Raw genomic sequence first — 27,924 nt, forward strand, 5'->3', positions numbered from 1 at the left:
AGCTGCCCACCACAAAAGGCAGAAAGGCGGCAGGGCTGAAGCAGGGAGAGGGGCTCTGGGAAGGGGAGAGCAGCAGCAGCAGCACAGCAAGGCAGGGACACAGCCAGGTGACCCGGAGCAGAAGGGCTCCTGCACAGCAGCTGGAGGCATTATTTGCTTAATAGACACTGAAAAAGGCCAAAGTTTGGAGTCTGGTTAAACTGGCACTCCCACAGCATTAAGGTTCAGGTTTGCACAAAGCAGAGCCAGTAACTTGTTTCCCTGGCTCTGGGACTCAAGCCACTGCAGCTGCTGGGGCTCTTACTCTCCAGGCGATAACACACGAGGGTGCCTGTTGTCACCCACCCGCTTCCCATCTCCTGTAGCCATGTACTTTAGCCCTTCTATCTCAGGAAACGCTGGAAAGCCAAAGTATTGCTGCATTCCCCCCTTCCCACACCCCAGCTTTTGCTACTGCAACACTTACTGGCTGCGCAAGGGGGATAAACCTACACACTCACTTCCGAAGCAACCCCTTCCCCAGTGAGCATAAAGCTTATTTCATACTTTACCAGAGCTAAGTTTTGGCTAAATTAGGCCAAAAAGCTCTGCAGACTGCTTGCTGCCCGGCTTTAGCACACATTGTAGGAGCAGGAGTGGAAAGCAGTAGCTTAGCACTCCCCTTTGAAAATTGAAGTTTGACATCTGCTCAAGGGAAAGGGGCTGGAGGAAAGCAGCTTTCCTGCAGGGGGGAAGCCCTTTCTCTCTGCTTCAAGGCTCTCTACTAGAGCTAGCATCTCACCCTGATCTCAGCTCCCCGTGGGGAAGATCAGGGAAGAGGAAAGAAGTGGTTTGGGGGTTATTTTTACTGCAAAGTCAGGAATCAGTCCTGAACCACCATCTGAAATGATGCTCGCTGGAATGACCCCAGCCCCAGGACCCTGCAGCCACCCCTGGCATCCCCTGCAAGGGAGGTGTGAGTCCACCTCTTGATTTTTTAGCCAAATGCTGGCTTAAAACCAGGAATCAGTCCCATTTGGATTGATCAGTGGCCAGAGTGGCTTCACTCATACCAGAGGCAGCTTTGCTTGATGAGCAGACACCCAAACATCCCATCCCTCCCAGGGCATCAGCTGGCAAAGATGCAGATCTCCAAAGAAACACAGATGGGGCTGGCCCGGCTGCAGGCTCCTGCAGGACAGATCCTGCCACCAGCCCCTTGCACCACGCTGCTCTGCCGTGTCCCAAGGATGGCAGAAGCTGATCCAGCAACCCCCACCATGCACTCAGGATCTCTGCCACTGTTTGCAATACCCCACTAGCAAGGGCATGTTGCTACGTGCAGCCTTCAGAGGTCTGACTCCCTTCCACCTCCGTCATTAACTTAACAACCCAAGTGTTTGTAACAAAGTGTTATTTATTAGAATATTACATTGCACTTAAAAAATAAGGGAGGTCTGACCCTGTCATCTTGATCTACATGAAGGATGCAGGCTAGACCTACAATAAATATAAATACTATGTACAGTTTATCTAAAATAAATATATAATTTAAAATGAAAAATATCTTGTTAAATAGCTGTTACCCTCCCACCCCTCCTGCACCTAGAAAGCCCCGAGCCCGGTCTCCTCGCCTTTCACAGTTTGTTCCTTGGCATGCACCGCAGTGGACGGAGAGCTGCTGGAGAGTCCCTATGCCACCGGCTGGCCAGTCCCTCCTGCCTCCACACAGCCACCTGGTCAGCGAGGGCCTCTCCCGAGCCCCCTCCATCCCAGAGATGGCCACAAAGCTCCCTGCAGTGACACCGCTGCCCAACCAGCCCCGAAGCGGGTGCCGTTCTGCTGCTCCAGCAAGTTCCCACCATGCTGTGGGCTCCCAGGGACGGTGCTGGCTCCGCGGCTTTCGCCTCTTCCAGGAGGTAGAAGTGCGTTAGTGCCGACCCCTGCAAGACAGCAGCAGGAGAGCTCACAACATGGCCCTGGGTCGTTCTGCCCACGGAGCGGTTCCTGCACAGCAGGGCCAAGGTGCCCATCCCACCCAGCCTGGCGGGAGAGCCCTCATGGCCACCGAAGGCCCAGCAGCAGGAGCCACTTGCTGCCTTGCAGGGCTGGACCCAGGAGGTTGGAGCCAGGATGCTGGGGGACCAGTGGCTAAGCATCCCACCCCATGTCCACCATGCTCCAGGGACCACAGCACTTTTCCCCCTGGACACATCCACCCCAATAATCCCCAGGGCAGAGGGGACAGTGATGAAAACCTTGTGCTGAATCCCCTTCCCCAAAATTCAACTCCTATAAACAGCTAAAAATCCCACCCCCAACACTATTACCAACATTACAGAAATTCTTTGAAGGCATTACTTCATCCTCACAAAGAACAAAACTCTTCTTTTTTAAAAAAAGAAGTAGCTGTAATACGTATGGGCACATCCAATGTCAGGGTTTGGACCAGACCAGAGGAAGTCTGCAAGCTTTCCAGCACCCGGCCACAGCCACGTGGCCACCCCTGGGGCAGAGCACACCCCACCGCCCAGCCAGAGTTACATCGCATGGGGCCAGCAGCAAGATCCCTGCATGCCCAACTGCAAGGCTTTACACTGATGCAAGTAATAAGCAGAGTGGGAGTGAAAAGGAAGGGTTTTTTTTTTTATATATATATAAATAGAGGCAATATCTAAGGAGGGGAAGTGACTCAGAGGGTCAGAGAGGGAGCAGAACAAGTCGGGGGGGGGGGGGGGAACAGAAGCAGCTTCCCCACTGCGACAGGGCAAAGCAGGGACTTAAGGTTAGAAAGGAGGAGGTGGTGGTGGCCGGGGGTGTCAAGGGACAGCGTCTTGAGCAGGAAGGGGCAGAAAGAGGGCTTGGAGCCCCACGGGACAGCCCAGGCTCTCAGGCCAAATCCAGTGAGCTGCTTCTCCAGGCTCAAACTGCCTTCAGCTCCTGCCTGGCTCTGGCACAGGGTCCACGTAATGGTCCCAGCCAGCGTGAACAAGCAGAGCCCCCAGACGCCCACCAGGCCCACTGCTGCCCCATGCCCGCCCAGGGGCTCACCTCGCCAGCACCCGGCATCCTCAGTGATTCACAGTGATGCCCAGCTTGATTTTCTCCTCGTTTTCTACATCGTAGACACCCCTCTTGTGACACCTGTGAAGCCAAGCAGAGATGCTCAGAGCATGGAGAAGCCCCTGCCACCCTCCCCTGTGGTCTTTCTGGGGATGCGGATCTGATGGCTCAGCCCCATCCCACTCACCTGAGCATCAGCAGGGCTGCGATGATGACGAGACACAGGGAGGACAGGACAACAGCAACGACAGCCAGTGCCGTGGTGTGGTCGTATGCGCTGGGGGGGTGCTCCACAGGCAGCGAGAGGCCGTGGCATCTCTCTCCATGATATCCTGGCTGGCATCTGGGCGAGAAGAAAAAAAGTCTTAAAAGTTGGTGGTGACCAAGTGCGGAAGGTCATTGGGTCCCTCACAACCACATGGAAAGGAGCTGCCTCTTTGCTCAGCCTTAGCCAGCACCCTGCCCATTCCCCTTGGTCCCCCTCCCCTGACCTGGAGGGTCTGGTGTCACCATCACTTCCCTGATACCGGTAAATTAAGTTTCTTCTGCCCTAAGCACCAAGTGAAGACTCCTAGAAAGGTTGAGCTTCCCCCAGTAGAAGGCACCAGGGTCTGTGCTCTTCCCAATTGTCCCCAGGCAGAGCCAGGCTGCCCAGGCCACCTCTGGAAGTGGGAAGACCCACGCAAGGGAGCAGAGAGGCAGCTGGACCGGAGCTCAGCGCTTCCCTCGGAGCAGGATGTCCCTGCACACCCTGCCAGCCAGAGAGGTGCCAGTTCCCTGCAGACTCACGAGGTTACTCACATAACAGAAATAACGCTCTCCAGCAGAGCTGCGAGGCTGCCAAACCTCCCCGTGAGTCAAAGCGCACTGATGCGACCAGATATTTATATCTCTCCATATCCAGTGCCACTGACCCTCAAGCTTATCTCCAAGACGGGGTCTCAGCCCAGCCCTCCTGCCCAGCTCACAACACCACCACATGCCAGCGTGACCTCCCAGCCACGGCAGCAAAGCTGGGCACAAGGCAGAGGTGCAGGACCCAGCCTGGCAGCATCCTCACCCCACGGACCAGCCCAAGGAAGCCACAATCCAGGAGACCCTGTGACACGGGCAGCCAGCCACCAAGAGCAGCCACAACTGAGTGACACTAGCCAACCTGAGGCCTCATTATCAGAGGGGACAGGGGCAGTTGGTCACTGCTCCTAAAAACCACGATGGCTCTGGAGAGATGTCACCCAGGGATGTGCCAGCAGGCTGGAGAGCCCAGGCCGGCCCCTGGACCCCTCCTGCTTGCCCATGTCCCAGGTCCTCTCCCAGCCCCAGGGATCTGGGAAGGGCAGGAGGCTGGGCAGGGGACACCTGGCTGTCCCAGTCCCAGGCAGGGGCTGCTGCACCCCACATCACGGTGGGTCACCAGCCCAAGCTGAGCCAACAGAGATCTCCTCTTGCTGGCAGTCCCGAGCCCCCTGTGCAAGGGCCCAACTTCATGACAGCTTCCAGGCAGAGGGAAACTAAGCGGTTCAAGGAGCTATGTGGAGCCTGATCCCTGCAGATTGCAGGGCGCGAGATCTTGTGGGCACCATAAGCCGGGGAGCTATTATCTTCCCCAGGCTCCAGGCGCAGGGCTGGGTGGCTCAGAGGATTGATAGCAAAAAACAAAGCCTCTTATATATCTGCCAGCTCAACTCCTGCCCACGTCAGCGGGGATCAAATGTGCACCCCTGGGTATTTACCACAGTAGCAGTGCTGGATCCAGGTGCCCCAGTAGCAGGCAAACGCTTTCTCCTCCACTTGCCTCATCTAGTCCCTGCTCTCTACCTGCATCCTAGGGGAGTGGGAGAGCAGGGGTACCTAGCCCTGTCCTTCATCTGGGCCAAAGGACAGCTTGGGCATGGCTTTGGCAGACTGTCCCCAAAGGCACTACCTCTAATCTGCCTTGCTGGTGCCACAGCAGAGATGCTCCTCCTGCCTGCACCAGTACAACCCGACAGCTGCGGGAACCCCAAGCTCTCAGCCAAAGGCTGGCAGCAGTGAGGGACAGGGGGATGCAGGGTTACAGAGTCAGGATGGGGTCTCGCAAACCAGCCCTGCAGAAGATCTTGGCTGCAAGACCCCAGCCCCTGCTCACTGTCTTCCGAACCCCAGCGCTGCAGGTCTCCGCACAGCAGATCAGCCAGAGCTTACCACACTGGCAGGGGATGCTGGGTCTAAATCCATGATGGATTTTGGTGGGGGATGGACATTGCTCAAACAGCACAAGGAAGAGGCCAAGTCAGAGCCGTCCCCACACAGACAAGGAACATGCACTAAAAATATCTCCTCCGCTCTTCCTCTGCCCGGCCTGGAGAATTGAAGGAACCATGACTAAGGCTCCCCCGGGCACAGGCACACGCCAGCAACTCACATGCAGGAGGGAGCTCCCAGCTCTCGGATGTATTTGCATTCGCCGTGAATACAGAAATCCTTGTACTTCCGCAGGCACGGGTCTCTCTTCTTCCCCAGGCCTTTGCCTTTTCTTCTTTTATTCCCGTTCCCTTTTTTCTTGGGAGTAACCAGGCCTTGAGGCTTTGACAGGAAAGCAACTGGAAAACAATTTGGGAAGGAGAAAACAGCGGTCAGATCACCTCCATGCATCAGCCAAAGACAAGGCAGAGCCACAAACCCCAGGCTGCTGCAGCCAGCTCAGCCCTGGCACTCCGCAGCCTTTTGTGCAGCAATCTGCCCCCAAGCAGAGGGGGTTTTTTCCTTTTTTTTTTTTTTTCCAGCTTCTCACAAATATCATGTCCTTTCCGATTCATAAGAACAATTCTCAAGCAAAGAAAGGGATCAGGGTGTGTGGGGGGGGGAAACAGCTTTACGCATCTCAAATGTTGCTATTATATGTACCAGTTTCCACTGAACACAGAAAATTGCTAATTGCCCCTTTATCTGGCTTCTATTTCCCTGATGAGCATGGTCTTTTGTAAGACCCTATTCATGGCTCTGAGGGACTCTCCTTCCTGTGGGTACAAGGATGCCTTGCGCACCCGGAGCAGGATTAAGAGAGCAAGCCTGGCTTAATTTTTGGTTTTGCAGAGCCAAAGAGATGGCAAGGGCAGCGTTCCCATGAATTACAAAGGTATGTTTTAATTGCGGTGCAGGGACCAGTGGCTTTTGGTGCAAGGCCAGCTCCTTGCTGGGTTAGTGGGAACCAGAGCAGTGAGCTCCTTGCCTGGACAGGGACCGAAACCAGCAACATTACTGGAATAGTTTTAATAGTTTTAATGTGCAGATGCCAAAAAAAATCAGCCTCCAGCTTGATCTCGCAAGGTGCTGAGATGCTAGAGAACGCTCACTGCTCCAAGAGGGACTTTTCAGCTCCCCTCAAAACCACGGTGCTTAATAATTCCAGCAAGCCTGGGGAAATATGAACTAAGCCCTACGCTGCTCAGGGATGAGAGGGCGGCCGAGTCTAACCTGGCGAGTTGTAACCTGCCCAATTCCTTCTCAGCCACTTCCTGACGTACCCGGCGCCTCTCGTGCTGCGGCACACCGGCTGCACACCTAGCAGAGTTATGTCGCTATTTCAACATCCTTCACAATACACCTGGAGAAAACCGATACTCCAGGAAACTCTGCGGCTTGGAGAAACCCCCAGATCCGGGTGAGGCCTGGGGCTCTGCCCTGGGCTGGCAGCAGAGGCTGTCCCTTCCCCTGCGGGTTATCTCCCGGCTGCAGCCAGCAGACACACAGTGCTGCTGACCCCCCCAAGCCACCTCCACTGTTACCACCCCTCCTCCCCAGGGCAGTGTCCCTTAGGACAGCCAGAGAAGATTTGGAAGATCTTGCTGGTAGGAAAACTGGTCCAGCCCTGGTAAGCTGGGGGATGCTGCCACTCTCCCCCAGCTCAGGCACCCTGGGTGCTGCGGCGCAGAGGAAGGTGCCTTCAACACAAAAGACAGATTCTTCTGACCGTAGCTCAGCTCGAGGCATTGAGAAAGTGCTCTGAGAGGCTGCAGCCTCAGTAACCAAATATCCCCCATCCTCTCAGCCTGTCCTGCAGACAAGGCTCAGCCCACGCCTGCCAGATTGCTTGCTCTGGGACAGAGTCCCCTCCTCAGGGGGATGTGCACAGAGGAGCAGGCTGGAGCATCTCCCTCCCACCAGGAAGGGTAACAGTGTTTCACGGGGGCCACGACCCCTTGGATGCAAGGGGGTCAGGCTGGTTTTGCAGGTTTTTTGTCACAGTCTGATAGCACAGCCGGAAAGCGAGGAAAAACACGGGGGAAAAAAAAGGGGGTATGGACCGTACGGGGCAGAGCGCGCTGCTCCTGGTGCCGGGCGACTGATCTCAGCACGTCACACGTGCAAGGCACAGGTACAGGTCGCCCTTCGTCAGCCTGCGATGGGCCCTCCCCGTCCCACCCCCACGAGAGTCCCCGGGACACTCTCGGGTCCCGAGCCGGGGGAGAGGAGCCAAGCACGAGTGCCCAGCGAGCCTAACAGAGCGACAGTGTCCCCAACGCCCCCGTAGCGGGGACCGCCGGCTGACTAACCCTGCCTAGGTATGAGGAGCAGCCGTGTGTAGGCGGCGGGTGAGTCACGGCCATCCCCTCGCCGGCGGCCACCGCCTGGAAGGCGGCACGGGCCCACGGGCCGGGGCTGCGCACCTGCGGGCAGGGGCTGCCGCGGCCCCCAGGAGGGCTCTGCCTTCCAGCTGGCCAAGGAGTCGGGGGCCCGGGAGCCCTGCGGACCCCCGAGCCAGGGACTGCAGGGACACAGCCGGCCGCTGGCACAAGGCGAGGAGCTGCCAAAGCCCGGCTGCTCCGCGCTGCTGCCCCGCGGGCTGGCCCCGAGCTGCTCGGGACCCGGGGGCTCCCCCGCAGCCCCCTCCGACGCGGAGCCGGAGCTGCTGCCGGGGCACCCGCGGGGCTGAGCCGAGCCGAGCCGAGCCCAGCCCGGTCCCTCCGCTCCCCTCCCCTCCCCCGCCACGCCGGGCCCAACCGCCCCCAGCCCGCCCCGCCGGACCGCCCCGGGACCCGCAGCCGCCCCAAGCGCCCCGGCGGCGGCTCCGCCCGCCCGTACCTCTCGGCAGCTCGCTGAGGTCGTCCCCCGAGGCCGCTCCGCCGCCCTCCTTCTCCGGGCTGCCGCCGAGCAGCGCGGCCGTGGCCGGGACGGGCGCCCCTCCGCCGCCGCCGCCCTTGTGCAGCACCTCGTTGTGCAGCTCGTCCCGGCCCAGCCCGCCCGCCGCCGCCGAGCACACTGCGGGGAGGGGGCACGGTCAGGCGAGGCGGGCCGACCCTGCCCGAGACGCCCCACGCGTGCCCCGGACCGGAGCCGCGTTGCCCGTGCCCGGGACGGAGGCCGATTTTCCCGTCTGCCCCCACCCGTGCCCGTGCCCGGGGCCGCGTTGCCCGTGCCCGGGACGGAGGCCGATTTTCCCGTCTGCCCCCACCCGTGCCCGTGCCCGGGGCCGCGTTGCCCGTGCCCGGGACGGAGGCCGATTTTCCCGTCTGCCCCCACCCGTGCCCGTGCCCGGGGCCGCGTCGCCCGTGCCCAGGACCTCCCACCCGGGACCAGGGGCCGCGCCCGCCTCGCCCAGGACCCCCCACGCGTGCCCGGCGCTGAGACCGCGCTGCCCGCGCCCGGGACCCTCCCCACGCGTGTCCGTACCCGCCGCCAGCAGCGCGTGGATCAGCACCGCCCGCCCGTCCATGACCCGCGGGCACCCGCGTCCCAGCCGCTGCCCAAGCCCCGCTCCGCTCCGCTCCGCTCGGCCCCGCACCGGCAACCGCTCTCCGGCGACGCGGCCCCGCGGCGGGTAGAAGGCGGCGGGGCGGGGCCGCCCGGCCGTCCCGCCCCCGGGAAGGGCTTCCCCGGCCGCCGCGGGGGCGGGGGGGGGGGCCCTTGCTCCGGGGCTGCCGGAGATGGGGGGGGCTCATCAGCCCCCGCCGCACCGGTAGCACCCCCCCGTCCCCAGCCCGGGGCACCCCGCGCTGGGCTGCGTGGCGGGGGGCCCGGGGGAGCTGATGACCCCTTAAGGGCTGCGCTAACGCTGTGGAGGCGAGGAGATGGCTCAGGGACAGTAGATTGGAAACTTCATTGACCGGCCTCAGGCAAGGGAAGAAGAGGGGCGGTCACGGTGGGCACCCTGGTACGCCGCCACAGGGCATCCACCGGCTTGTGGGAGCAGTGCCAGCGGTGGCCCGGGGGGTTTTAGGAGGAGCACCCCACAAGAAGAGCATCAGGCAAGAGGCAGGACCTCACGGTTCAGAGCTAAAACCTCCTCCTGGCCTTGCTGATGGGGTGGCACCCTGACAGGGGACACACTTCCAGCCATGTGCCACCCTGCACTGGCGATGGGAGAGGGGTGGCAGTGGCAGACCGAGATGGTGGCAGAGACCCTTTTTGTCCACGAGGCCACCTTCATGCCCCAACAGACAGCCCGACCGGTTCGGTCACGGCTTCATCTCGCAATCCCCTCCTAGTCAGCCGCTGTCCTTGTCTCCTCCATCCCAGTCCGTGGCCATTGCATTTGGGGGTGCCAGCACTTCTCTGTCCCTTTCATCGCGCTGGCGACCTCTTGTTGTGTTTGGCCTCGTCCTCAGCCCAGGTGACGGCCCAGAAAACACTGCTGACGCCAGTGCCAGGCGAGTGCAGCGTTTTGTCCCAGCTCACATTCAGGTTGGCCGCGGGCCCTTGCCAGTTCCTCGAGGACCCGAGCCCCCAGCCTCGCTGCCGGTTTGGGTTCAGCAAGGTGTGATTAAATATTCCTGCCATTGTTGTCGGCATCTCCAAGGAATACCACCGGATTTGGCAACCCCCCCCCCCCCCTTCTTGCTCAGACTTGACTTTTGCAATTGTTTGCTGTATGTTTTTCCTTCCGCCTCCTCTGGCCATCAGCAGCCAAAAGACTTTGGCAGCAGAGTGAGGCGGGTCAGTGGTGGCCCAGCCGAGGGGCTGCATCCCTGGGGAGCCCTGCGCAGTGGCTCCCCAGTAGGTCCCCACATGGGGGTAGGATTTTCCCCCCTGCCAGTTCCCTGCCGTGTCCCCGAGGCCAGGCGTGCGCCGGCAGCATGTGCGGGCAGCGTTTGCTGGCTGACCTGGCACCTCGGGAGAGGGAGGCACCGGCTCACGTCAGCTGCCAGGGAGGCTGTTGGCACAGAGGGCTGGCAGTGGGCAAGGGTGGGGGGTTGCAGGCTGCCGTTCCTGCCTGCCTCCCTGCCTCTGCCTCCCACTGCTTCCTGCTGCCTGTTCCCCTCTGCCTGCCTCTGCCTCCCTTGGCTCTGCCTCCCACAGCCTCTGCAGCCATCCCCTGCCCACCTCTTGCAGCCATCCACAGCCTCCCTGCTGGCACCCCATTGCCAGCTGTGCACCATCCCATGCTGGGGCAGCCCCCCACCGGAGGGGGGGGCGAACCCCCGGGAAGGTTTGGGTGCCCCGGGGCCTCCCCGGCTCTCCTCATCCGTGGGTCCTGCTGCCTGGGGGGGTCTCCCCGTGGTCCCCACCCTGGCCAAGGGCAACCCCCACACATGGTGGCACCTGCCTTGGGCACACACTGGTATTGCAGAGCAAACAGCCTGGCAGGCACACAGGGAGTGTGGCTGGGGGGGCACAGGGAGCACGGCGGGGGGTGCGAAGGCCAAGGGAGAGGCGGGTGCCAGGATCTAGCCCCATGGGCAGTGTTGCTCCCCCAGGAGGATGGCCCTGGGGAGCACTGTAACAGCACTGTGGGGACAGGAGGATGGGGTGCAGGGTAGGGCGGGGCACAGGGCAGCCCACCAATGCCACCGCCAAGTCCCCAGGCCTCCACATGGGTGAGGGGGACTGGGGTGAGGGGGACTGGGGTGGGGGAACCCATGGCAGCCCTGAAGCTGGGGGAGGGCAGGCATGGCAGAGCCAAGGGACAGCTGGCCAGATAGGCCCCCCACCAAGGTGTGACCCCCACCACTATCTGACCCCCACCCACTGCCTGCCCCCCCTGCTGTGTGAACCCCTGCCATGCCATGCGATCCCCCCACACACCATGTGAGCCCCCCACCATGTGCTCCCCCATGCCATGTGACCCCCCCACGCATGCAACCCCACAAGCTGTGTGATCCCCACACACACACCGAGGGCACCCCTGGAATCACACCCCAGCGAAGCAGGATCCCCACATTGACCTCAGCCCCAACTGCTTCCCGGGTTTCCCCCCCACATCCTCTCCCCACCCCATCCCTCTTCTGGAGGAGCTGGGGGTCTCCAAGGAGCCAGGGGCGGCCTAAGCCAAACCTGGTACCGCACGCCGGGGGATGCCTCGGCACCTGGGGTGCCCTGGCATACCTTCGCCCCCACCATGCCGCAGGCTGCTGCCTTCACCCCTCCTGCCTGCACTAAAGGGGGGCAGGATGAGGCAGCTGCTGGTGCTGGAGTGAAGCTGGTTGTGGGGCTGGAAGGAGCCCTGGGAGTCAGCTACGGGGCAAGGGATGGGCACGGGTGAGGTTTGGTTGTACTTTGGGATAGTGGGGTTGATGAGGATGGGTGCCCCCCCCCAGCCCATGCGCTGCGAGGCAAGTACCAGCACCCCAGGGACCGGTGCGTGCCCACCCACACCCCGCTGAAACGTGACTTCAGCTGTGGTGGGGCCTGGCCCTGCGCCCACTCCTGGGGCTGAATCCTGCCCGGGGCCAGCGGGTTCCAGCACAAACCCGCCCGTGCTGGCCGGGTGTTTGTGTTGCCTGCCGCCGTGTTTGCACTGCACACAACCCGGCTGTTTGTTTGCATGGAGCCAAGGGAGCCGGGCCCAGTGACGGCGGCGGTGGGCACGCCACAGGCAGAGCAAGCACGGGGTGCTGCTCTCCGCCGGCAGCACTGTGCTGGTTGTGCCATCTCCCCGAGCCCAGCAGGGTGATGCGGCTGTGCCCGCATCCTTCCTCCCTCCGCACGCTGCAACATCCGCTCACCTGCTGCAGCTCATGCAGACACCCCCTGCGCACCAGCATGGCCGCAGCCCTGATGCGCTCCTGGCCCTTGCCGTGACTCCCACCGCTGGCAGCATCCTCTTGCCCCACTCTGGATTTCCTCAGCGGTGACGCATCCTTCCCCAGCGCATGTCCCCACATCCCTTTTCCCAGGAAGAGCTGCCACGGGGCCGTGCCACCCCTTCTGCAATGGGCACAGGCACACTGGCGCAGGCACCGACACTGCCACCGGCTGTCTGGGGTCGGCCTTGCCACCCCCTCGCCAAAGCATTTTGGGGTGCGGGAGGGCTTTGGGGACATGCTGCTAGCCCAAGAACACCGGTGCAGCTTTGTCCACGTGGGTCACTAGAAGGAGGCAGGGGGGTCCCCTGGTCTGTGGTGGGCAGCTGTGGGTAGCAGGAGCTGGCCACGCTGGGACCCGCAGGGCTGGCCCTGCTGTTTTGAGATCATTGTTTTGGGCTTGGCTCCCGTGTATTGGTTTGTGGCCAGTTTAAACTGGTTCGCAGCTTTTATAAGGTGTGGGATGAGTGGGAACCTGCGAGTGCCGGCAGCTCCGGAGGGGACCCCACGCCTGTGCCTGCCAGTGCTGGTGGCCATGCAAGCCCACATGCCTGGGGCAGCCAGCATGGCTCTCCAGGCAGCGGACGCCCTCTCACAGCCCAGACCAGAGGGGAGCAACCCTGAAGCTCCCTACCAGGCTTTCGGCTGCAGCATCTTCCCCTCCAGCATGGCCCCAGCAGCCGAGCGAGCTGGTGCCGCCCTGCAGCAGGAGGAATGGGGGGATGCCACCTGCCCGCTGCTCTTCATCCAGCTCAACCAGCTACTCAGCACCCCGGCAGGGATGGAGTGGAGAGAGACGGCCAGGTAGGCACGCCTGCAATGGCCAAGCTGCCTGGCGACACTTTGCGAAGCCCAAGCCCAGCTCTGATGGAGCCCACAGCATCTCCTAAGGCTGGTGGTTCCTCAGCCTCAGCCCCAAAGCAGGGCTGCTCGCTGCCCTCTGCCCCCGCCGGTGCCTGAAGTGCTTCTGCCTGGCTTAGGGTGGCTCGTTTCATGGGGGAGGGCAGAGTGTCAGGCAGGGTGCAAGCAGTGACCCTGCACAGGCACAGCACCTTTGCTTCTGCTCCTGCCTTTGCGGCCATCGCCAAGGCTCCAGTGGCTGTGCTGGGGCTGGGATGGTGCTTTGATGCTTTCGCCCCGGAGGCGACTGGGGGGTAAGTCAGGGCAGGCTTGTCTGGGGATGATGGGGCCCAACAGAGAGGAGCCGGGGCCAGCTGGGTGCTGGTGTGGGGCAGGAGCATGGCTGGGATGTCCCCACGCCCCACGCCGCCCCTCCACGGCTCGGCAGGGGCACAGTGACATGGGCCACAGGGGTCTGGGGGCAGCAATAGGTCTGCCCCCAGGGTCGGAAGGTCTGGGAGGGGCAAAGCCAGCAGGCTGTGGCTGTGACGGCTCTCCCCAGCACCCAGCCCTCTTCTCCCTGGCACGGCTGCTCATCAGCAGGAGCCTGCTATGCTGGGGCATGCTCTTCCCGTGCAGCACGCCGAGCCACCCCGCAGCAGCGCGCCCACCCATAGGGACAAAGGGAAGCTCTGTCTGCTCCGGCATTAAAATATTTGGCAGGGCCTGAGCATGGCAAACAGCTCAAGACACTTCTGTTTTGACTCTGGCAAGCACTGCCAACGGCAGGGCAACCCCCAGTGCCAGCACAGCCTGGGGACGGGTGGGTTGGGAGCAGCCCTGCCAAGAAGGACTTGGGGGTACTGGTGGGTGACAGATGGGACATGAGCCGGCAATGTGCGCTCGCAGCCTGGAAAGCCAAGCGTCTCCTGGGCTGCATCACAGGCAGCGTGGCCAGCAGGGCAAGGGAGGGGATTGTCCCCCCTCTGCTCCGCTCTCCTGAGATTCCCCTGGGGCACTGCCTCCAGCTCTGGGGTCCCCAGCACAAGACAGACATGGATCTGTGAGAGCAGGGCCAGAGGAGGCCACCGAAATGGTCCGAGGGCTGGAACAGCTCTGCTATGGAGAGAGGCTGAGAGAGTTGGGGTTGTTCAGCCTGGAGAAGAGAAGGTTCTGGGGAGACCTTCTTACAGCCTTTCAATACCTAAAGGGGGCTTATAAGAAAGATGGAGAGAGACTTTTTACCAGGGCCTGCCGTGACAGGACAAGGGGCAACAGTTCTGAACTGCAAGAGGGCAGGGTTAGATTGGACAAAAGGCAGAAATGTTTTACAGTGAGGGTGGTGAGGCACTGGGACAGGTTGCTCACAGAGGTTGTGGCTGCCCCATTGCTGGAAGGGTTCAAGGTCAGGTTGGATGGGGCTTTGAGCAACCTGGTCTACTGAAGATGTCCCTGCCCATGGTGAACTGGATGGTCTGTGAAGGTCCCTTCCAACCCAAACCCTTCTGTGATCCCATGAGTGGTGAAATCCCCCTGATCAGGAGATCGGAGTGAGGTGTGGACAGCAGGAATGGGGATGTGACCACTGAGGCTGCCCACCTGCCCCTGCTCCATGAGCCTACTGCAGCCCCCTCTGAGCCCCCAACTTCCCCCCTCCCCCCTGGCAGCCCCATGCCACACTCAGAGATGGACCCAAGCTCTAGCTCCCGCTGCCTGGCGTGGGACTACCCTGCTGCTGACCCTGCACATCTCCCCGGGCAGGTGGATAAAGTTCGAGGAGAAGGTGGAGGATGGCGGGGAGCGCTGGAGTGCACCCCATGTCCCAGCCCTCCCCCTGCACAGCCTCTTCCAGCTGAGGATGTGCCTGCAGAAGGGGACAATGCTCCTGGATCTGGATGCCCCCAGTTTCAAGGAAATAATCGGTACGTGGGGAATGCAAAGGTCACCTCCTGGGACAGGCTGGTCACCAGAGAGGGACCAGGCCACCAGGAGGTCCCTGTATAAAAGCACTGATGCATGATAGCCGGGTACCTGGGGTGGCTGTCTGCCGCTCCAGCAAAGCGGGCTTTTCCCTGGGCAGCCCCCCACCGGGCAGGAAAACAGAGGGACTCAGGGCTGTCCCCATCCCTATTGCAGACAAGGTGCTTTCCGGGCAGCCTGAGGAAGCAGAGCTGCAACCTGAGCTGAGGGAGCGCCTGGCAGCCCTCCTGCTCCGCCAGCCACGGCACCAGCCCACCAAATCCCTGCTGCGGCTCCTCACCGAGCTTGGCCTCTCTCCCTGCCGAGGTAGGCACGGTGCCTGGCCATGGGTGGTGACATGGCTGTCCCACTGGGCATCTCTCTGCTGCCACCAGCCTGGGGCAAGACCCGTGCTAGCTGCTCAATTGCACATGTATCTTGCTGCTTTCTCCCTTTCTTTGCAGGGAAGGCCAAAATCTGGTCTGAGCCCGGAGCCCAGCTCTCCGAAACACCTCTTAAGGAGCAGGTAAGGCAGGACGGAGCTGGGCTGAGAGCAGCTGTTGCATCCTGAGTGCCAAGCTGCTGCATCCCTTTCCTTTCAGCTGAGAAACCGATTTAAGAAGAAGGTCCCGCTGGGGGCCGAAGCAGCCCACGTTGCCGTAGGTGAAGTTGAATTCCTGGAGAAACCCTTCACTGCCTTCATCCGCCTCAGGCGAGGGGTGGCCCTCGGCTCGCTGGCTGAAGTTGCTCTCCCCAGCAGGTAAATGGAACATGGCTGATGGCCCTGTGCCCCCTTCATCCCTGTCTCCCCGCTCCCTCCTGCACAGGACAGGGTTTTGCTTGGCAAAAGCAAATGGTACAGCACCCAATGCCACATGCAGTCCCAGAACCCTGGCTCACTGCTTCCCCTCCTGCTTTTCCCAGCTCCTTAGGAGTATCCCATGATGGGCTGAGAGTGGAGCATCTGTTGGGGATCCTGGGGGGGACATCCCCTGGGTTATCTGCACCTGGGCTCTGCATTCACTCGCCTCCTTATGAGGGTCTGGATGATCTCCACTTACTGCCCGGGAGCATGGGCGCTCGCAGCTGGGAAGGGACACAGGTTTGCAGGAGCCTCTTGCCCTCCTGCTGCCCATGATGTTCTCTAAGCGGTGGGGTGGCTCTTGTGGCACTGTTGGCATAGGAGGAAAGAAGCAGGGCAGGAGGTTGAGGAATGCATCATCTGAAGCCATAAGGGGAAACGGTCGGTGTGTCCCTTGAGCTGGGGACTCCCTTAGGGAGTGTGTGGAGGAGGCAGGCTGGGATCAGGAGGGACATTGCCACCTCCTGGTCACTCTGCCCAGAGCACCCATCCTCCCCGAGCTGGGTGGAGCAGGACATCCATCCACCTCCTGCTCTCTCCTTGGTGGGAGATGGGTGGCGGGCCGCCGGGGAGCGCCCGTGGGTCTCAAGAGGCTCACGATAACCCCTTGCTCTGTATTTTCCTCCCCCAAACAGGAGGGGAAGGAGAGCTTGTCCCTACCCGTCCCTTTGCCCGTGGTGCCATCCCCTTTGCTGACCGCCCTGGGCTGTCCCGCGGGTGCAGCCACCGTCTCGGGGCTATCTCCCACCCAGGTCCATCTCTAGGATCCTAAGGTTTTCTCATTGCCTTGATTAAGATGCCTAGGTGAAAGCAATCCCAGGTGGCTACCGTCACCTCCCGACCCCTCAGAAAAGGCTCTGGGAGACTTCCAGCACTGATGCCACACATCAGGGCTGCAGCAGGTTCTGTCAAGCCACCTTCAGCCCTGCTCGTGCTGTCGGAGGAGTTTCCCTACCCCCTCTCTGCAGGTTTGGTCGGGGTGCGATGACTGGAACTGCTCCACAGCCTTGGGGTACCAGGACTGTAACTGTTTTTGCCAGTTTTGGAAAGAAGTGGAGGATTTGGTTAAATATTTGGATGGGCTGTCCCTCTGGAGACCTTCTTATTTTGCAGCACCCTCTGAGGTGTGGGATTTTAGCCGAAGTTCTTCAACAACTCTGAGCCCTCTTTCCGATCTCCTCCCGTGTCCCCGTAGTCCTATCAAACCTGCTGCCCATGCAGCTGGCAAGTTCTCCTTCCTGATGCTAATGGTTCTGCATCCTGCCTGCAAGCAACATTCCCATGAGCATGACCCCATGATAGCCCCAGTCAGACCTTGACCCCACAGACATCCCCATCCCAGAGCTTGACCCCACAGACTCCCCCAGCTGAGAACGTGACCCCACAGACATCCCCAGCCGAGGATGTCTCCTTCTGTGCCCCCAAGACCTGTCGTCCCCCCGCCCCCAGCCCAGGTTTCTGCAGACCCTGTGATCCAGCCAGAGTCCTGGTGGTCCCATGGTCTCCCGTGGGGTTTCCATGCAGTGGGCAGCAGACACGTGTCTTGTCTTCTGCCCCCCACCCCTTAGGGTGGCAGCAGCCCCCACAAGCCTACCCAGCTGCCGTCCCCAGCATCCCTGCAGCACCATGGTCTCCCCTGGGAGAAGCATCCCTCGGCAAAGAGAGGGCTGCTCAGGAGATGCACTGTCTCACCCGCAGGTTCCTCTTCATTCTGCTGGGTCCCCGAGCCAAAGTGAAAGCCTACCACGAGGTTGGCAGGGCCATGGCCACGCTGCTGATGGATGAGGTGAGCCTGCTGTAGCACCCATGGGTGGGATGGGCCTGGGATGAGGCCTAGGCTGAGGACACTGGGGCTCCTCTCCTCTGCAGGCTGCAGCAGGGGAGGCAAAGGATAGGGCAAGCAGGTGGCCTCCCTTGCCCAGGATAAGAAAACAAAGGTTTAGGGTGGGTCTGTAGGATGTAGGTGCACCCATTGCACTGAAGTGGATGGGTGCCTTTCTTGGTGATGGCTGCAGGCTGGGAGGAAGGCTCCGAGTGGCTGAAGGCAGGGACGTGGTGGCTAAACCATGGCATCTCCCCGCAGGTCTTCCAAAGGGTTGCCTGGCAGGCTGAGCACCGAGAGGACCTCATTGCAGGGATGGAGGTGTTCCTGGATGAGCTGACTGTGCTTCCTCCCAGGAAATGGGACCCCAGCGCCCGAATTCCTCCGCTGAGCTGTCTGCTGTCTCCACACAGGAGGTAGGCTGGAGGGAGGGCACCCACAGCCTCTGCCAGCCCCTCTGCGGGTGGAGACCTCTGTCTGCGACACTGAAATCTCCATCTCCATGGGAGATGAAGCCACCCAGGAGCCAACCTTTGCCAGTGGGGTCCTCCCAGCCAAGCCCCTCTGCAGCTCCAGCTGATGACAACAGCTCTGCTCCCCGCTGCTGTTGGTCCTGCCATCCCACTTGGCAGGGGATGGCAAAACTGCCCCATGTGTCCTTCCTGCAGGAGCTGCTGGGAACGCTGGGTTTCAGCACTCGGATGTAAAACTCATCCTCCGAGCAGGACACCTCTGGCTCTGCCTGACTCCTCCAACAAAACTGGTCCCGCTAGGGCTGGCTCCAGTGCTTGCTGGAGGAGATCATGTTTGGGTTGGAAGGGACCTTTGAAGATCACCTAGTCCAACCTCCCCATCTCTCCTCCTCCTCCTGATCTTTCTCCTCCTCCTCATTATCAGGGGATACATGAGGTCCTCCCAGCCGCGCTTGCACCCCTGTCCCCTCTCCATCCTCCCTGTCCCCTCATAGCATTCCCTAGACGCAGCTGGGTCCTGAGGGCTCCAACCTGAAGCCTGTTGGCTCAGGTTCTGGTCTGCCACAGGACCACCATGCACCTGCTGGATCAGCAGTCCCACAGCAACGGGAACATGGCAGCAGCTGGGGACAGAGCCAGCCTGAGGCACCCGTGCTCCAGGGAGGAGCTGGAGAGGACGGGCAGGTGGGTGCCGGGAAGGACAAGGGTGGTGAGACGTGCAGCAGGATGCCGAATTCGGGGCAGGGTGCTGGCTCTCCCCAGCACATGGGGCCACCACGTCCAAACCACTTTGGGCTGGTGTCTTCTGGGGAAGGGACCGTCCCCTGCCTTGCAGCTCTCATGGGGTGATGGCTGGCTGGCAGAGGCTGCTCTGAGATCTCCATCTGCTGCCCCAGGCTTTTTGGGGGGCTGCTGCGAGACATCCGGAGGAAGGCACCATGGTATGGCAGCGACTTCTCTGACGCCCTGCACCCCCAGTGCCTCTCGGCAGTGCTCTACATCTACCTGGCGACGGTCACCAACGCCATCACTTTTGGGGGCATGCTGGGGGATGCGACTGCCAACATGCAGGTCGGTGTGGCCACGGGGTGCCCTGCACCGACCCCACTCAGCCCAGCCCATGGGTCTCCTGGGTGCCCACCTGCCACCAGTGCCCGGGGAGCCAGTGGTGCCCCTGGGGCATCCTGAGCATCGCCCGAATCCTGCATCCTTCCCTGGCCTCTGTGGTCCCTGAGCACTGACCCTGCACCCTGCAGTGGAGGGAGGTGTGGGCAGCTGCCTGCAGCTGTGCTGCTGTGGGGGACAGGCCTGGGACCCCCGTCCCTGCCACGTGACTGGCGCCTGGCACCCCTTCCCTGCATTTCAGGGGGTGCTGGAGAGCTTCCTGGGCACGGCCTTTGCCGGCTCCATCTTCTGCCTCTTTTCTGGCCAGCCCCTGACCATCCTGAGCAGCACTGGCCCCATGCTGGTCTTCGAGCGCCTCCTCTTCTCCTTCAGCCAGTAAGGACCCTGCCAGGGACGGTTCCTTGGGCCACCGTCCCCTGGCTGGGGCATGGGCCCCCATCATGCCAGTCGGGTGTCATTGTTGAGGCTTTGGGTCACTCTTCCCACCAGGGACCACAGCCTGGACTACTTGGAGTTTCGCCTCTGGATTGGGCTCTGGGTGGCCTTTTTTGGTGTGGTCTTGGTGGCCACCGAGGCCAGCCACCTGGTGCGGTACTTCACCCGCTTCACCGAGGAAGGCTTCTGTGCTCTCATCAGCTTGATATTCATCTATGACTCCCTGAAGAAGATGCTGAGCCTGGCGGACGCCTTCCCCATCAACTGGCAGTACCGGCTGGACAACGTCACCTCCTACAGTTGCGTCTGCAACTTGTCCAGCCCCGGTGAGCCCAAGCAGCTGTGGGGCTGGTGGGAAACAGGAGGCTGCCGCACTGGGACCCCGCTGGGACCCGGCTGCCTGACTAGATGGCAGAAGGCGCTGGAGGAGGAGGAGGCTGCTCAATCCCATCCTTGCCTGCCCGGCCACATCGGCACCTTCCTCCACTCCTCTCCATGCCGTCTGTCCATCCATCTCTGCTTTACGGCACAGCCCAGGCACTGGGCAGGGCAGCGCCAGGAACAAGGAGAGCCTGGGTCCGGCTCCCGTGGCTCCAGGATGGAGGATGGCAGGGGTTGGATGTGGGCACCTGGGTGGGTTTGCGCTGCTGCTTCCAGCCTGGTCTGTAAATCACAGGGTGGTTCTTGGGGCCTGAAGAGGTGTCCACACTGATCCTGCAAATGGGACCCACACCGTGTACCAAAAGTATCAGTGTTGGGCACAGCCTGGGGCTGCTGATGCCTCTGAGTGGCTGGTGCTTTAGCCAAGCCCTTCACAGGGGCATCCCCCCTTGGTGCTCCCTCGGCATCTGCTGGTGCCGGGGCCTCAGGGGTCCCATGGGGCACCATCTAGCACCCTGAGCCCTTGGGGAGAGCCTGGGGAGCTGCCCCTATGGCAGTGCAGTCCCAGTCATCCCTGATGGAGCATCCCCATGGTGCTGGCACCCTGACCGCCCATCCCCTTGCAGGTCACAGCTCCGCAGGGAATGACACGCTGCTCCCCTCGCCCCTGGCCCCCCTGCAGGTACAGCCCCTGCTCCCGGGCGGTTGGGCGAGGGGCTGGGGTGGGCCTGAGGTGTCCATGCGTGACCCCTCCTTGCTCCCTGCCCTGTCCCCACAGCCTCCTGCCGCCCCAGCTGGGCTGAGCAGGACCCAGTGCCTGGGTCGGGGCGGGCACCTCCTGGGGACCAGCTGCCAGTATGTGCCTGATGTCACCCTCGTCTCCTTCCTGCTCTTTGGGGGCACCTTCCTCTCCTGCACTGCACTCAAGCGCTTCAGGAGCAGCCACTACTTCCCTGCAGGGGTGAGCATCCTTTGGCCACCCTGGCTGCATGGCCACCCGTCCTGGTGATGTGGGGATGGCTCCGGGGGTGTTCCTGGGGCAGCCCCCCGGCCAGTCCAGGATAAGTCCTCTCCATCTGCAGGTGCGGAAGCTGGTAAGCGACTTCGCCATCATCCTGGCCATCCTCGCCTCCTGTGCCGTCGATGCCGCCCTGGGCCTGGAGACCCCCAAGCTCCTTGTCCCCAGTGAGCTGAAGGTGCCGGTGGGGTGGGCATGGCGCTGTCAGGGAGTGGGTCTGTGCCCCCCACAGTGGCCATCCTGCCCTGCTGCTGCTGTCCTTCCCACCGGTGGGTCCAGGCCTATAGGGATGCGGGCTGCACCCCAGCAAACAAGAAGGGGTTGAACCACAGCCGATCCCACACTCTGTAAATAACCTGGCTCGGCCCTGGACTAACCACGTCATGGTACAGCTCACACTGGAGCGAGAGCCACAGGCTCAAGTCCGGGCTTGGGCTCCGCGCCCTGGGTGTGGAGCGGGGCTGGCAGCACCTCAGAGCAGCCCGTGCTCGCTGCCATCTCCTTGGCGTTGCCATCATCAACGCCCAGTGCCACCTCTTCCACCCGCTCCTGGGGGCACATGCCCGGCTCCTGGCTCGCGGTGCCCAGGAGCAATCCCCTGCTCTGCCATAGCCGGGGTGTCCTCATGGGGGGCTGGTGGGTCATACTTCCCAGAAGCATCCCCAGGACGAGAGAGGATGCTCTTCCTCTCCCCAGGTGGAGCATCCCTGCGTGCCCAGAGGGCTCCAGCCTGGGCACCCAGGCCTGGTCCTGTCACCCGGCTGTGCCGCAGACCCCACAGGCGGGTGGCAGCTGTCATGACCCATCTGCTCTCTGCAGCCCACGAACCCAGTGCGGGGCTGGATCGTCTTCCCCTTTGGAGCCAATCCGTGGTGGGTCTGCCTGGTGTCCGTGGTGCCCGCTGTCCTTGTCACCATCCTCATTTTCATGGACCAGCAGATCACAGCTGTCATCCTTAACCGCAGGGAGTACAAGCTGCAGGTGAGTGGGGGACAGGGGATGGGCAGGACCCAGCCTACAGGGAGGACTCAGGTCCTGGCCGGACCCCGTGGGCCAGAGGGGCAGCCAGGGGAAAGTGGCACCCCGAACTGGCTGGCAAGGTGCGAAGACCCCACTGCTGCCCCTCTGATGCTGCCGGGGGAGACGGCTTGCCCCCAGCCCCGCTGCCTCTCCCACTGCAGAAAGGAGCAGGCTTTCACCTGGACCTCCTCTGTGTCTCCCTCCTGATGGTCGTCACCTCCGCCACCGGCCTCCCCTGGTATGTCTCGGCCACTGTCATCTCCCTGGCACACATGGAGAGCCTGAGGAAGGAGAGCGCAACCTCGGCCCCCGGCGAGCACCCCGAGTTCCTGGGCATCAGGTACGCAACGAGCCTGGGCCCCGCTCTGGGGGAGCCCCTGCTGCAGAGCCAGGAGGCAGCAGGGCCGTGCCCACGCTGGCCGGCAGATCCGGCTTTGGGGCTGCTTGTGTCTCCCCGGGGATGCCACCAGTCCCCGTGGCCATCAAAGCTGAAAAGAGCAGAGACCCTGGGGGCCAGGAGGGCAGGCAGGGGCTGTGGGCTCCCAAAGGACCCTGGGGCACCCACGACACCTGCGCTGCTGCCCACAGGGAGCAGAGGCTGACCGGCCTGGCCGTCTTCGTCCTGACAGGAGTCTCTGTGTTCTTGGCACCCGTTCTCAAGGTAGGGAGCCTGGCTGCTGGGTTTGGCCTCTTTTCCAAGGCAGGGGTGTGGCCATATCCCGTAAGGCTGGAGGGTTCCTAACCCCGCCGTCCCTCATCCCATCAATCCATCGCGGGAAGCCTGGCCGGCAGGTAGGGATCCGTGCGCTGTGTGGGAAGGGGCTGGGCAAAGGGTTTGGCTTGAGTGCCGCAGGAGGGCTGGCACACCAGCACACTGCTGCCCTGTGTCAGCTGGCCAGCCTCCCTGTGGGCATCGGGGTCCCCTGCGGTCCCCAAACACACCCCACCACTACCCTCCACACCGCCACGTGGGGAGCGGAGCCTGGCTGATGTTGGCTCTTGCCTGCCGCTGCTGCCACATTAGGCAGAGCTCCAGCAGGGTACCCTGGCCACATCTGGATTACATGGGCGCAGGCAGGAGGTCCTTTTTCCTCCACCTCTGTCCTCACCTCTGAGGATGGCCTTGTAAAGCCTTTGATACTGCCCCCCACAACATTCTTAGCTTCAAATTGGAAAGATATGGGATTGATGGATGGACTGTTAGATGGATAAGGAATTGGCTGGATGGCCGCATCCAAAAAGTTACAGTCAGTGCCTCAATGTCCAAGTGGAAACCAGTAACGAGTGGTGTCCCTCCAGGGTCCCTACTGGGATCAATACTACGTAATATCTTCATCAATGACATAGACAGTGGGTCTGAGTGCGCATCTACAGTGGACACCAAGCTGAGTGGTGTGGTTGACATGCCCGAGGGAAGGGACATCATCCAGAGGGACCTTGGAGGACATGGACCCATGTGAAGCTCACAAGGTTCAACAAGGCCAGGTGCAAGGTCCTGCAGCTGGGTCGGGGCAACCCCCAGTATCAATACAGGCTGGGGGATGAAGGGACTGAGAACAGCCCTGCTGAGAAGGACTTGGGGGTACTGGTGGGTGACAGATGTGACATGAGCCGGCAATGTGCACTCGCAGCCTGGAAAGCCAAGCGTCTCCTGGGCTGCATCACAGGCAGCGTGGCCAGCAGGGCAAGGGAGGGGATTGTCCCCCCTCTGCTCCGCTCTCCTGAGACTCCCCTGGGGCACTGCCTCCAGCTCTGGGGTCCCCAGCACAAGACAGACATGGATCTGTGAGAGCAGGGCCAGAGGAGGCCACCGAAATGGTCCGAGGGCTGGAACAGCTCTGCTATGGAGAGAGGCTGAGAGAGTTGGGGTTGTTCAGCCTGGAGAAGAGAAGGTTCTGGGGAGACCTTCTTACAGCCTTTCAATACCTAAAGGGGGCTTATAAGAAAGATGGAGAGAGACTTTTTACCAGGGCCTGCCGTGACAGGACAAGGGGCAACAGTTCTGAACTGCAAGAGGGCAGGGTTAGATTGGACAAAAGGCAGAAATGTTTTACAGTGAGGGTGGTGAGGCACTGGGACAGGTTGCTCACAGAGGTTGTGGCTGCCCCATTGCTGGAAGGGTTCAAGGTCAGGTTGGATGGGGCTTTGAGCAACCTGGTCTAGTGGAAGATGTCCCTGCCCATGGTGAGGGGTTGGACTGGATGGTCTGTGAAGGTCCCTTCCAGCCCAAACCATTCTGTGATTTTGTGGTGGAGAAACCAGAGACCAAGCCTGCCTGGTCCTCCCTCTCCCTTTGCAGCAGGTGGCGAGATGCAGGTCAGTGAGTGGTGTCTGTGGGATTTGGGAGCCTCGCCCAGAGCAACTCTTCTTGCCTCCCCAGCCCCAGGATAAGTCTGGCTTGGTCCTTCATGCAAGGATCCATCTCCCCTTATAACCCCCCCTGCCACACCTGCGGCAGCCCCAGGACTAGCAGTTACCTCCTGCCTCAGGCATGTGGGTCAATGCTTCCTCTGAAACGGCCCCTGTGTGATGCCAGGGAAGCCAACCCAGCCCTGGCCAGTCCCTGTGTCCTTGGTGGAATCCAGGGGGAGCAGCAAATGACCCTCTTCTCCCTCCTTGCCTGCCTAGGCTTGGAAGAAAACCAAACCATGCTGAGCAACACAGAGGGCAGGAACTAGATCACAGTTGCAGAGGAGGCAAAAAAGAAAGCGATGTGCCAGGGAGGCAGGAACCCCCCAGCATTTATAGATCCTGAGCCATAAGCCGTATCTCCAAGTGGCTTGGTGTCGTGTTCTCCATCTCCAGCCTGGATTGCTCCCACCATGGGCTGGAAAACAGGGCAAGGAACTTGATGCACGTTTCCCCTCTCTGAAGTCTGCAATGTCCCCGCAGGAGCAGCATAGCCAGGAGCACGTCTGGGCTTTAAAGCCCTCGAAGCCAAAAGATAAGCAAAAAGCCATGAAATTAAACTGGGCTGTTGGAAGTGAAGAGAGCAAATGCTGCAGCCACATGTGCAGGCTTTTACACAGGAGAGGATGCTCAGCAAGCGCAGTCCCCTCGGGGAATTGCGCCCTGCTGACCCCTCGCCCCACTGTTTTGCAGCACATCCCGATGCCGGTGCTGTACGGGGTCTTTCTGCACATGGGGGTGGCGGCACTGAACAGCATCCAGGTGAGCGGGGGCTGTGCCGGAGGTGCTGGTGGGGTCTGTTTTGGCGATGGGGGGCTTGCTCAATACCAGCTCTCACTGCGCAGCAGAGCCTGGATTTTATCTCTGCGTGATGTGCAGCCTGGTACGCGGGTCGGTTCCCCGCCAGGCCCAGGGCAAGGAGGGACAGAGGGACCTTTCTGGGGCAGAGAAAAGGGAAAGGGAGGTGCCTGGGATGCTGAGGAGCACGAGTGACTTCTGCACTGATGGATCAGGTGGCTTGGGAGAAGTGGAGGGACCAGTAGATAACCCAGACTTGCTCTCAAAGCCGCAGGGATGTCCCCATCTGGGAGCTGCAGGCAGAGCTGGGACCTGCTGGTCCTTTGGTCCTGGCATTGCCGCTCATGTGCCAGCTCTGTTCCTCTCCTGAGAAACCCACAGAGGGGAAAAAAATCCCCACTCCAGAAATACCTCCCCCTTTTTTTCCTCTAAACAGTACATTTTCCTTGCAATTACCCTGCTCTGGATGACAGGCTGGGAAACCCCTTCCACCCCTCCCTCCGCTTGGGGAATCCGGGGTTGTGCTCTGGCAAAGGCAGCAGCAGTTTCCTGCATGCAGGGAGAGGGATCAAGGGGTTGTTATTGCTCAGTTAACCCTTTAAGACAAGCCTGAGCCCTTTCTAGATATCTGCCTGGAAAGCACTCCCCTGGCCTGGGTTGATGCTGGTACCAAGACCCCTAGTCTTGCAGACAAATTCACCCGCCCAGGCATCATGCTGGTGGTCAGGGCAGACGGCAGGAAGACCGAACTGCAAAAACAATGGCGAAAACCCATCCTGCCAGCCCCGGTCCCAACAGGGAGGTGGGTGAGAGCTGCCTGAAAGCTGGAGGTGTGTGACCCACATGCCATCCTCTCGCTACAGCTCACAGACCGTGTGCGGCTGCTCCTGATGCCAGCCAAGCACCAGCCAGACCTCGCCTACCTCCGCCACGTGCCTCTGCGCAGAGTGCACCTCTTCACCATCATCCAGCTGCTGTGCCTGGCCCTGCTCTGGGTCCTGAAGTCCACCATGGCCGCTATTATTTTCCCAGTGATGGTATGATGCCCCTTTTCATTGGGTGGCACTGCTTTGGTGCCGGGCTGGGTGCTGCCCACACGTGCCCTGAGCGTCGCTGGAGCCCCGGTGCTCGCCTTGGGCAACGGTGCGGGCGCTGCCCTGGTGGGCAGCGTACGTGGCTGCTCAGCCCCCAAGAGCTGGTGGGGTCCCTGCAGGGCCACAACATGGCTTGGCCACCAGCCTTCACCTCCTGGGTTGGGGCCACCACCGCTTTGCAGGCGTTGTGCAAGCATCATCCCCTGGGCCCAAGCCAGGACAGGTGACGTGCCACCTCCCTGGCATTTACCAGGGGGACGGAGGGGGTGTGAGAGGCACCACGCTGCCTGTTGCCTGGCCCCCAGCCCCAAGCGCTGCGCGATGCTGATCCATGCTTCGCCCTGGCCCCAGCTGCTGGCGCTGGTGGGGATCCGGAAGGGACTGGAGCGCGTCTTCTCCCTGCGCGACCTGAGCTGGCTGGACAGCCTCCTGCCCGAAACGGCCAGGAAGGAGGCAGAGGGGAAACAGCCCGGGAAGCGGAAGGAGGAGGAAAGCAACCGCGAGGAGGTGGGTGACGTCCTGGGCGCTACGCTCGTCCACAGCCGTCGCCGGGGATGCTTTGGTGCGGGGGCTGAGCTGGGCCGGAGCTAAGGACCGAGCTGCCCGGCGGGGCTGCAGCTGGCGGCGCGGTGGGAGCACGGGCCGGGAGCCCTGCCAGCCTCGTCCCCCTCTCGCTTCTCCCTCCAGTCTGAGCCGATGCATCGCCAGGGACCAGAGATCAACATCTCCGTGAACTAGGATGGCAGCCGGGACAGGGCGAGGCGAGGGGCAGAGGAGGCCGCGGCTGGGGCCCGCCTGCCGGCTCCCGCCCAGCTCGGCAGACGCGGGGCGCCGTGGAACCCTGGCCCGGTCTGGGTCCGAAGGGACCTTCGCAGACCAGCCGGGCCAACCCCCCGCCGCGGCCGGGGGCGTCTCCCGCGAGGCCGGGTGGCTGAGGGCCCCGTCCGGCCCGGCCTGGAGCTCCCCCCCCCCCCGCCAGGGACGAGGCACCCGCGGCCCCCCCCCCCGCGCCGGCCCGTCCCGGGGTCCCCCCGCACCCCACGACACTTCTTCGGGGGCCTCCCCCCCCCCGGCGCCCCTCGCCCTCTGAGGGCGGCCCGCGCCCGCCGCGGCCGGGGGCAACGAGCTGCGCCGCCTCCCCCCGCCCGCCGCCGGCCCCGCCCCGCCCCGCCCTCGGGCAGCCGCGGGCCCGGCCGGCGGCGCTGACAGAGGCCACGTGGCCGCGCCTGTGTCGTCACGGCGGGCGGGGCGGCAAGGGCGGCGGAGTGACGGCGCGCTCAGCCTACGGCGGCCCGCGCTCGGGACGGGAGGGCAGGAAGGGAGGGGGGGCGGGCCGTTTGCCGCGACGAGCAGAGCACGGCTCCAATCGCCGCTGGGGACGGGCGGGCGTGTGACGCTATCTCGCGCTGACGGAGACCTTCAGAGGGGTTCGAAGGGGAGGGGCGGGCCCGGGGCACGGCAGGAGCCAATCGGGCGGCGCCAGACGCCGTGCGCCGCGAGCGATGCGCCTGTCGGCCAACCGGAATCCGCGACTCCCGGATTCGCTTTGACCGACAGCACGCTCGCCCCGTCGGCGCCCGCAGCTCTGGCACGGCGCGTGACTGATGTTCCAGGCGACCAATCAGCTCCCGGGAAGTTCAGGAA

General features: G+C 62.1%; 2 protein-coding genes across 2 annotated transcripts; one reads left to right on the forward strand and one right to left on the reverse strand.

Moving 5' to 3' along the window:
* Positions 1 to 1,378: 1,378 nt before the first annotated feature.
* Positions 1,379 to 8,827, reverse strand: HBEGF (heparin binding EGF like growth factor). The gene is made up of 6 exons (XM_052771937.1): positions 8,695 to 8,827; positions 8,107 to 8,283; positions 5,447 to 5,624; positions 3,230 to 3,385; positions 3,031 to 3,123; positions 1,379 to 1,922 (listed from the first exon to the last, which is right to left on the reverse strand). Exons 1-5 carry the CDS (start codon positions 8,735 to 8,737, stop codon positions 3,051 to 3,053), a joined length of 627 nt encoding a protein of 208 aa, XP_052627897.1. The 5' UTR covers positions 8,738 to 8,827; the 3' UTR covers positions 1,379 to 1,922; positions 3,031 to 3,050.
* On the forward strand, positions 8,736 to 27,885 carry SLC4A9 (solute carrier family 4 member 9). The gene is made up of 24 exons (XM_052816356.1): positions 8,736 to 8,842; positions 9,462 to 9,705; positions 11,369 to 11,499; positions 12,474 to 12,848; positions 14,646 to 14,806; positions 15,021 to 15,170; positions 15,308 to 15,369; positions 15,446 to 15,603; positions 17,404 to 17,491; positions 17,789 to 17,943; positions 18,568 to 18,684; positions 18,897 to 19,071; positions 19,367 to 19,500; positions 19,615 to 19,886; positions 20,568 to 20,623; positions 20,720 to 20,902; positions 21,024 to 21,137; positions 21,779 to 21,940; positions 22,141 to 22,319; positions 22,568 to 22,640; positions 25,082 to 25,150; positions 26,050 to 26,223; positions 26,632 to 26,842; positions 27,704 to 27,885. Exons 1-24 carry the CDS (start codon positions 8,736 to 8,738, stop codon positions 27,883 to 27,885), a joined length of 3,732 nt encoding a protein of 1,243 aa, XP_052672316.1.
* The last annotated feature ends 39 nt before the right edge of the window (positions 27,886 to 27,924 follow it).

Source organism: Harpia harpyja, chromosome 20 (assembly GCF_026419915.1).
Source record: "Harpia harpyja isolate bHarHar1 chromosome 20, bHarHar1 primary haplotype, whole genome shotgun sequence".
NCBI classification, from domain to species: domain Eukaryota; kingdom Metazoa; phylum Chordata; class Aves; order Accipitriformes; family Accipitridae; genus Harpia; species Harpia harpyja.

Coding starts and splice junctions, on each gene's coding strand:
- SLC4A9 (XM_052816356.1), top strand. CDS start 8,736: ATGACCCGCGGGCACCCGCGTCCCAGCCGCTGCCCAAGCCCCGCTCCG. Junction 12,849..14,645: donor GAGTGGAGAGAGACGGCCAG/GTAGGCACGCCT, acceptor CTCCCCGGGCAG/GTGGATAAAGTTCGAGGAGA. Junction 19,887..20,567: donor CTGCAACTTGTCCAGCCCCG/GTGAGCCCAAGC, acceptor ATCCCCTTGCAG/GTCACAGCTCCGCAGGGAAT.
- HBEGF (XM_052771937.1), bottom strand. CDS start 8,737: ATGGACGGGCGGGCGGTGCTGATCCACGCGCTGCTGGCGGCGG. Junction 5,625..8,106: donor CCTCAGCGAGCTGCCGAGAG/GTACGGGCGGGC, acceptor ATTGTTTTCCAG/TTGCTTTCCTGTCAAAGCCT. Junction 3,386..5,446: donor CTGGGAGCTCCCTCCTGCAT/GTGAGTTGCTGG, acceptor CTTCTCGCCCAG/ATGCCAGCCAGGATATCATG.